The sequence below is a fragment of the Mirounga angustirostris genome, unplaced genomic scaffold (genome assembly GCF_029215605.1).
Source record: "Mirounga angustirostris isolate CCGP_5_RB_7025 unplaced genomic scaffold, mMirAng1.0.hap1 SCAF_13, whole genome shotgun sequence".
NCBI classification, from domain to species: Eukaryota; Metazoa; Chordata; class Mammalia; order Carnivora; family Phocidae; genus Mirounga; species Mirounga angustirostris.
In genome coordinates, this window is record NW_026991721.1 from 90,704,954 (window position 1) to 90,714,835 (window position 9,882).

The window sequence follows — 9,882 nt, forward strand, 5'->3', positions numbered from 1 at the left end:
ATGGGAAATTGGAGCACGTGACTGAATTCACCCTGATCGCCTTCCCTGCTCTCCTAGAGCTTCGCGTCTTCCTCTTTGTGGTTCTTTTGCTGACTTACACATTAACCACAACAGGAAACATTATCATCATCTTCCTAATATGGACCGATAAACGCCTGCAGACCCCAATGTACATTTCCCTCAGTAATTTGTCCTGTCTAGATATTTTATACACCACGGTCATTACCCCAAAGTTGCTAGCCTGCCTCCTAGGAGAGAAGAAAACCATATCCTTTGCTGGCTGCACCACTCAAACATATTTCTACTTCTTTCTGGGGACAGTGGAGTTTATCCTCCTGGCGGTGATGTTCTTTGACCACTATGTGGCCATCTGTAATCCCTTGCGCTACACAACCATCATGAACAGCAGGACCTGCCTCTTGCTGGTCCTGGGCTGCTGGGTGGGAGCCTTCCTTCCTGTCCATGTTGGTACCAACCACTGTAGTGACAAGGCTACCTTACTGTAGAAAAGAAATTGATCATTTTTTCTGTGACATTGCCCCTCTTCTGCAGGTGGCTTGTGTAGATATGTACCTCATTGAGCAGATAAACTTTCTCCTATCTGCCCTTGTCATCCTGAGCTCCCTGGCATTCGCTACTGGGTCCTACACCTACCATCCTGCACATCCCCTCAGCCCAAGGCCATCAAAAAGCTTTTTCTACCTGTGCTTCTCACATCACAGTTGTGTCCATTGCCTACGGGAGCAACATCTTTGTGTACGTGAGACCCAACCAGAACTATTCCCTGGATTTTGACAAGATAGCTGCTGTCCTCATTACAGTGGTGACCCCACTTCTGAACCCTTTTATTTATAGCTTGAGAAATGAAAGGTGAAAGAAGTGTTGAGAGGGACAGTGAACAGACTCATGTCCTTGATATTTAGGAAAACTTCACATTAGTCTTTAGTACATCACACACATTTTTTATCTTCAGCACATTCATTCTGCATCAATATAGTCCCAGGTGGACATTCCAGAAACCTGAGACTGTGTCAAAAGGATGAGCAACGACCATACCAAACTGAAGGAAATTCTGCTTACATCTAGAAAAAAAAAAAAAAATCTAACCCATCAAGTCTTGTATATTCATGGCTTTAAACCATTAAACATTACCTAAATAAGATCCAGAGGTTTCCAAATCCAGTCTTGGCTAAATCAGTTTATTTTCCAGGTGACTTTGACCATGTCACAACTTATCTGAGACTTAATGCCTCCATCTCTAAATGAAATAATAGATAATAAAATATCACTACTTATCACAAGACATGTAAAGTTAGAGCATTTTAACTTCTTGGGTTAGGCAGTCTTGAAAATTTCAAGAGATTCAGTTTTCACCTTTTTTTATTTACTTAGATCAAATAAATATGATGTGAGAATTGAGGGTAAAAGAGGTAAGACTCAGGATGCTATCGAGCTTCTGGCAATAAACCTGAGTGAGTGCTCTCTTCGGCAGCACATACACTAAAATTAGAATAATGCAAAGAAGATCAGCATAGCCTTGCACAAGGAAAACATGCAAATTCGTGAAGCATCCCACATCATTTGGTGGCAGATGGTAACTAGACTTATCATGGGGATCATTTCATAATTATAAAAATATGGAATCACTATGATGTACACCTGAAACTAATTTGTGTGTCATTTACACTTCAATTAAAAAAAGAAAGAAAGAAAGAAAAGAAAACCTGAGTGAAAGGTGGAGATATTTGCTGAGAAAAGGAACATAAGAAGGGCAGGTCATGAAAGACTTTGGTAAAATGTTTAATAGAATTTTGGGGGTAAAAGCCAAAATAAAGTAGGTAGAACAGTCTGCATATATAAAGAAACAGAATAGAGTCAACACTTTCAAGGTTAGCTGAGACAATAAGCAGTATGGTAATATAAAGGAAACATGGGTTAGAAAATACTATTATCTATCAGGAGATGTGTTTGTTTATTGAATATTGATTGGAGTAGTATAGTCATGGCCTTAGGCTGAGGCAACAGGAGAGCATGAAAGACTGATATGATGGGTTACCTGAAACTGTCAAAGGTGAGGACATCAAGAACATGAAGAAAAGGATAGTTATTGGCAGAAGTTTGTGTTACATACTGATAAATAGGAATGGATGAATCCAGATGTGGAACCTATAGCAACTAGGTGAAAATTATCACAGTCCTTTTTGATGGATGGCCCAAAGTGAACCTTAAGAAGAAGCTTAGCCACGCAGCCCACCATCCCATTTCAGCCGGAAGCAGCCAGAGCGGTCATCAACCCATTCCCTAATGGCACTTAGGGTTACTATTCCAGGGAGACGAATAAGTAAGGACAGGTGAGGCTAGGTAGGGAGAGATAGATAAGGGGCTATGTGATCAGGCTCACAGAAATCCCAAAAATGTGGGGAAACCAGAGATAAGGGGACAAATCGGACCACCCTACCCTAGGCCTGTGGGGTGGGTGTCTTTATGATAAGCACCTGTGACCAACAAAGAATAACTAGACCCTAAAAAGGAAGTAAGCCATTGAAGGTGTTATCAACAGAGATGTTAAAAGGATTTAAGTTCCCCGGTTAGCTTTCTATAAAAGACCAACCCTAAAGGCTCTCCTTAGCAACACTGTCGGGACCCCTCTCACTTCTGAGAGCTAATTCTGTATCCTTGCTTAATAAACTTCTAACACTTTACTCACCAAAAAAAAAAAAAGAAGAAGAAGAGGCTTAGCACCTAACTTCAGGTAGAAAAATGGCCAAAGAAAAAGTATAATTTTTAATAATGTGTGCGGAATAGAGCAAATGAACCAGGTCAGTCAGTGAGTAATATGTGTTAATGTACACAGATCAAAGGAAATGATTCATTCGTCCATTTGCCAAGCATGGCTTGGTGCCTATAATGTACCAATAAACAAAACAGACAAAACTTAGGCCCCTACTGGATCTAAATTATAACAGGGGGAGACATACAGTAAGTAACATATACAGAAAAATTATATAGAAAATTTACGCGGTGACAAAAGTTATGGAGAAAAATAAAGCAAGAAAGGAGAATAAAAGGTTTGGGAGAGAGAGTTTCAATTTTAAATAAGGTGGTAAGGAGCTGTGGTAAGAGTGAGAGAAGCAAGCCCTTGTACTGTAGCGATTGGTCACTGAGAGCAGAGACCATCTGAGAATCTCTGCGGCTGGACGCCAAGGACCAGTGTGAGCACCAAGATGGGACCTACATTTACCAGCATGCTGCACTAGAGCTAAAACCAAAACAGCAGAAAGGCTGTACTAATCCCATATTGCTAAGGAACTGGTAATTAAACACAGCCACATTAAAGCAATAAATATTGACTACATGTAAGAAAATTTATTCTTCAGGGGGCACCTGGGTGGCTCAGTCAGTCAAGTGTCTGCCTTCGGATCAGGTCATGATCTCGGGGTCCTGGGATCGAGCCCCATTTCCAGCTCCCTGCTCAGCAGAGAGCCTGCTTCTCCCTCTGCCCCTCCCCCTGCTCGTGCTCTCTCATATATAAATAAAATCTTTAAAAAAAAAAAATGTTTTCTTCAGCACAACCATACATGATTTACCCATAGTGTTGCTTTGATTTCTTTTGATGGATTCCTTTCATAACAAGGTTGAAGTTAAAACGAATTTTTTTAAAAATTTTATTTGTTTATTTATTTGAGAGCGAGCTCGTGAGTAGAGGGAGGAGCTAAGGGAGAGGGAGGAGGAAAGAATCTCAAGCAGACTCTGTGCTGAGCATGGAGCCCAATGCAGGGCTCCATCTCACAACCCTGAGATCATGACCTGATCCGAAACCAAGGGTCCAACAATTAATTGACTGCGCCACCCAGGTACCCCAAGACTTTTTTTTTTTTTTTTTAAGAAACATCTGAAATAAGGACCAAATGATTTTGTTGTTTAGGACACAGATTCTCAAATTCTGGTTACCAAACCAGCAGCATTAGCCATCAGGTAACAGAAGTGAAAATTCCCAGACACCACCCCAGGCCTACTGTATCTGAAACACTGGAGGCAAGCCCAGTGTTTTTTGTTTGTTTGTTTGTTTTTTGTTTTTTAAAGATTTTATTTATTTATTTGACAGAGAGAGACACAGTGAGAGAGGGAACGCAAGCAGGGGGAGTGGGAGAGGGAGAAGCAGGCTTCCCGCGGAGCAGGAAGCCCAATGCAGGCAGGGCTCGATCCCAGGACTCTGGGATCACGACCTGAGCCGAAGGCAGACGCTTAACGACCGGGCCACCCAGGCGCCCCAAGCCCAGTGTTTTAACAAGCTTTCCAAGTGATACTGAAGAGAGCCAATATTTGAGAACCATGGGCTCAGGGAGTCAGGCAGATGTCTAGTTACCCAGACTCATATTATCATTGCTATTGCTCATGAAGAGCCTTGATTAAATATTGCCAGGAAACTTGCCTTAAAATGTACTTGATATCTAGATTTTTTAAAAATCATATAACATGGTTAATTTTTTTACAAATTTTTATTTAAATTCTAGTTAACATATAGTGTAATATTGGTTTCAGGAGTACAATTTAGTGATTCAACACAGTATTATTAATATGATCATTATTATGATAATTATCATTATTCTTATGATGGGTACTTAATCATACCTGTCAATTTATTGGGATTGAGTTAATTACAAAAATTAAGTTTGTTCCTGTTGTGGAGAAGTATTTTCCTGGAGTACTAGAAATGGCTACGTAAGTACTTTGCTTTTTTTTTTTTAAGTACTTTGCTTTTGAGTCCTGGGCATCTGGCAATGAAATAAGAAGGACTCTCTTTTTTTTTTTAAGATTTTATTTACTTTTTTGAGAGAGAGCAAGGGACCACAAGTGGGGGGAGGGGCAGAGGGAGAAGCAGACTCCCCACTGAGCAGGGAGCCAGATGAAGGACTCGATCCCAGGATCCTGGGATCATGACCTGAGCCGAAGGCAGATGCTTAACTGACTGAGCCACCCAGGTGCCCCCAGGAGGACTTTCAAAACAGAGTTCCCAGCAATTGTATTAAAGGCCAGATTTGCTGGTCCTTTTCTCAGTCACCTAAATTGTCTGTGATCTCTTTATCTCTGTTTTTTTCTGCCTCTAAAAAAGAAAAGAAAAGCTTTAGTTTAATTGTATGGTTCATTACCATTGTGTACATGATGATCATTTTTCCTCAGACCTCATTTTTTCGTCAGGGATTTACTCACACGAGATGTGTTGAAGACACTTACTGAATCAGTATATATAGCCCAGTCTCTGGATCTAGGTCTTCATTCTGACATCTGCAACCAGTATGATTTTGGGCCAATCACTTCATCTCTCTGTACCTCAGTTTCCTTATCTATAAAATGAATTTCATAATAATTTTCATGTTGTAGTATTATTGTAAGACAAACTTGAAAACACTTATATCATTGAATCAATATTAGCTATCCTCTTTAGGACCCTGTAAAAAATTCAATGTGAGGTGATAAAGATAAAAAGAAACAGAACATGATCTCTACTCCTAAGTTATTCAATATTTTTTTAAATTTTTTATTGTTATGTTAATCACCATACATTACATCATTAGTTTTTGATGTAGTGTTCCATGATTCAGTTTGTGCATAACACCCAGTGCTCCATGCAGAACGTGCCCTCCTTAATACCCATCACCAGGCTAACCCATCCTCCCACCCCCCTCCCTTCTAGAACCCTCAGTTAGTAATTCATATTTTAATTTGAGAAAAAATTATATAAAAGAAAATATCATGAATGATACAGTCTGAAAATAAAGGAATTAAAACTTCTGATTTGGGACATAGTGGAGTAACCTTTTTTAGGTTTTTGACTTTTTGATTTTTTTTTTTTTAAAGATTTTATTTATTTATTTGAGAGAGAGAGAATGAGAGACAGAGAGGGAGGAGGGTCAGAGGAAGAAGCAGACTCCCTGCCGAGCAGGGAGCCCGATGCGGGACTCGATCCTGGGACTCCAGGATCATGACCTGGGCCGAAGGCAGTCGCTTAACCAACTGAGCCACCCAGGAGCCCTTTTTGATTTTTTTTTACCTTTTGACTTAAACAACTAGAAAATGCAAAAGTATATAAAGCAACAATTTTCAGGCATTGAGTAACAAGCAGTGGAGGATTGTGATCACTGCAAGAAGTGAAACAAAGTGAGCTCTACAACTGCCCCAGTGTGCAGTCTGAATGCAGTTTCTAGGCTGCAGCATGGGGTGGGAGCATTCAGCCAGAGGCTGGCAGGGTCTCTGAATTGAGCAGACAGAGATCAGAGTTTGGGGAGGTGGGTGACTTGTGTTTGTAGAGAAGAGGACCAGAGATGAGAGACATACACAAAAAGAAAACTCTGGAGATATGCAGAAGGATGCCCTCGAGACTTTGGCTGAGTATAGATCTAAGCATCCATAAAAAAAAAAAAAAAAAATTACCTGAAGGTGTGAAAGGATCCATGAGAAATAAATCGGCCAAATAATTTTTTGTGACCACATAGGGATGGACACAGTTTTTGTTCCTAGCAGCCAGAGTGAAAATTGAAAATATGTGAGGCATAAGATAAAGTAATGGGGATAAATTAATCCAAAAGCAAAAGCAAACCTAGCTTTTTCTTCAAAGAGGTTTAAAACAAGATTTGAAAGAATTAACCTGGTCCACAAGTGCCTATGAAGAACAATGCCTAACACACCTTAAAAGAATTCAACCAATTTCATGACTTAACCAAGTAAAATACACAGCATCCAAACAAAAATGTGTAGGCATGGGGCGCCTGGGTGGCTCAGGTGGTTAAGCGTCTGCCTTCGGCTCAGGTCAGGATCTCCAGGTCCTGGGATTAAGCCCCACATGGGGCTCCCAGCTCAGCAGGGAGTCTGCTTTTCCTTCTTCCTCTGCCTCTCCACTTGCTTGTACTCTCTGTCTCTCTCTCTCTCTTAAATAAATACATATATTTTTTAAAAATGTGTAGGCATACAAAGCAGGATATAGTGATGCATAACCAGAAGGGGAGTCATCAACAGAAACAGACCCAGAAATGACAGGAATTACTGAAGAATATTTAAGCAGCAATAATAAAAACATTCCATGCACCTGAGAATGTAGAATGTAAAATGATTTAATGATGAAATCATTAAATGATTAAAATTAAAAAATGATTAAAAGCATTTATCATATAAGTATTCTCAAACCGTGGTCACCATCATAACCATCCCCTTTATCCTGCACTTTTAAAAATCTTTGTATTATTCTGTGTTGTTAACAACCATTATTCTTAGACAGAGTTGGCCATGATGATACCATATTCTCAAGGTATTCGACAAAGAGCTTTGAAGGAAACATTTTTTGCCTGAAATGCAATAGGCATGAACTATAGACAAAATGCCCATAAAAAGGGTTTCCACTAGTTCTTGTACCCTTTCTCTTGCATGCACGATTACATGTAGAAGTTGGGACCCAATTTCCTCTTGACCTCACCAGTCTGTGAACACGAAGCAGGTCACAATAAAATTGTGTCTATGCACCCAGAGTCTATGCACCCAGACAGGTGCATAGACTCTCATGCTCCTATTCGACTACTACCACGTGTTGCTTGGAATCCCCAAGGGATGTTTCATGTGTAGTTATGAACTATCACTTAATATTATCAGACTCTGGCTGCCCTTTGCTGATTTAGACCATCTTTTTTTTTTTCTAAATTTTTTTTTTTTGAGATTTTATTTATTCATTTGAGACACACAGAGAGAGAGAGAGAGAGAGAGCATGAGCAGGGAGAGAGGCAGAGGGAGAGGGAGAAGCAGGCTTCCCGCCGAGCCAGGAGCCCGATGCGGGGCTCGATCCCAGGACCCTGGGATCATCACCTGAGCCGAAGGCAGACGCTCAACCATCTGAGCCACCCAGGTGCCCCGATTTAGACCATCTTAGAAGCAGCTTGAAAGCACAGATTTCTCATTGTCACCGCAGACTACTCCCTCTGAAAGAAAGCGGGTGTAAGTGACAAAGAAACTTTCAGTGTCTTTCAGTGTTCCTGAAATAGCAGATCACTGGGATGTTAGATATGCTGCTCTGTGCTCGGACGTCTCTGCTATAGTTAGGGACACTAAGCCATATCCCCAGCAGGAGTGAGGAGAATCCCATTATCCTACTTCACCACCTGGGTGCAGAGGAAAGATGGCGTCTGCCCTATATCTCAAAGGGCCCCTCACTCTCTGCATTCGGTCCCTGTTTATAATGAATCCACGGGGCGCCTGGGTGGCTCAGTCATTAAGCGTCTGCCTTCGGCTCAGGTCATGATCCCAGGGTCCTGGGATCCAGCCCCGCATCGGGCTCCCTGCTTGGCGGGAAGCCTGCTTCTCCCTCTCCCACTCCCCCTGCTTGTGTTCCCTCTCTCGCTGTGTCTCTGTCAAATAAATAAATAAAATCTTTTAAAAAATAAAAAAATAAAAATGAATCCACATGGCTTGGGTAAATAATATCTGAAACAGATGCCATGTCATCTTCCCCACCCTGGTGCTACCCATATGCGCCCACCTACTTCAGCCAAAATTCTCATATAAATTGACTCGGAATTTCTTTACCCACCAGTGTGTCACATTCTTAGCCTCCATCTGGGACCCCTGAGGCACGTAAGTCAGACAGAATTCAAACATAGTGTATTTGAATATCTGAGATGACTCTGTAAGAACGCTCACCTCCCTTCCAATTCATGCATTACTCATCCTCTGAGTGAACTGAAGAAAAAACTAGAGCAGCGTTGTGCATGCGTGGTACTGCCCTACAGAAAACAGAGACAAAGAGTAACATATTAACATTCTTGGAGATGGAGTGCTCAAGAATGCCTTAGAAGTTTGACAGTGATTAACATGTCTTAGAAAAATTCTCTAGATACTGTTGTATTTATAAATTTAACCCCTAGGTGTTTTTTTTTAAATATTTTATTCATTTATTTGACACAGAGAGAGAGAACACAAGCAGGGGGAGCAGGAGGGAGAGAGAGAGAGGGAGAAGCAGGCTCCCCAACGAGCAGGGAGCCCAACGCACGCTCGATCCCAGGACCCTGGGATCACGACCTAAGCCAAAGGCAGACACTTAACCGACTGAGACACCCAAGCACCCCTAACCCCTAGTTTTTAACATAATCAAACGGAAAAAAAAGACTCAATAATAAACCCATCTTAGTGGCAAACTGATAATCCATGAAAATCCATTCTCTTAACTTGAATTTAAATTTAAAAAAAAAAGAATAAAAAGGAAATCCATTCTCTTAATTTAGTAATTTACCAGGTATAGACCTTACTGATATAAATTTTATGCTCTGCCTTTTAAATACCTGATCATGGGATGCCTGGGTGTTTCAGTTGGTTAAGGATCTGCCTTCGGCTCCGGTCACGATCTCAGGGTCCTGGGATGGAGTCTCCCAGCGGGCTCTTTGCTCAGCGGGAGTCTGCATCTCCCTCTGCCTGCCACTTCCCCTGCTTGTGCTCTCTCCCTCCCTTTCTCTGACAAGTAAATAAAAATCCTAAAAAATAAATAAATAAATAAATAAATAATCACATTTTTGTTTGTTTTTATAGTTAAATACCATAAGGAAGTTCTTGATCTTCTTGGGGGTTAAATTTGAAAATTGTTTCATTAGTAACACACTCCAACCACAAGGGGGAGTGCAAGACACACAGCACCTGTCTCTCACACACACACACACAAAACCCCCAGGCAATTTACCTCCTCCTGTAACAGGAGTAATTAACAAGTTCACAGAATTGCACTATTCTGGGCGATCACTGCTCACATTGTACTCTATGATATTTCAAATTCAGGATCTATTAAAGCCTGAGTGTTTTGGTGCTTTAGATGTGGTAAGTGAATAAGTTAAAATGTTTAAGAATCCTTGG

General features: G+C 41.0%; 1 protein-coding gene and 1 non-coding gene across 2 annotated transcripts; both read left to right on the forward strand.

Moving 5' to 3' along the window:
- LOC123856575 (olfactory receptor 6M1) lies at window positions 1-939 on the forward strand. The gene is given in 5 exon segments (XM_045892738.1): window positions 1-13; window positions 16-449; window positions 451-653; window positions 655-863; window positions 866-939. Coding segments are annotated over 5 exon segments (933 nt in total).
- Window positions 940-1,476: 537 nt separating this feature from the next.
- Window positions 1,477-1,582, forward strand: LOC123858082 (U6 spliceosomal RNA). The gene has a single exon (XR_006794043.1). It is a non-coding gene; the product is annotated as a U6 spliceosomal RNA (small nuclear RNA).
- The last annotated feature ends 8,300 nt before the right edge of the window (window positions 1,583-9,882 follow it).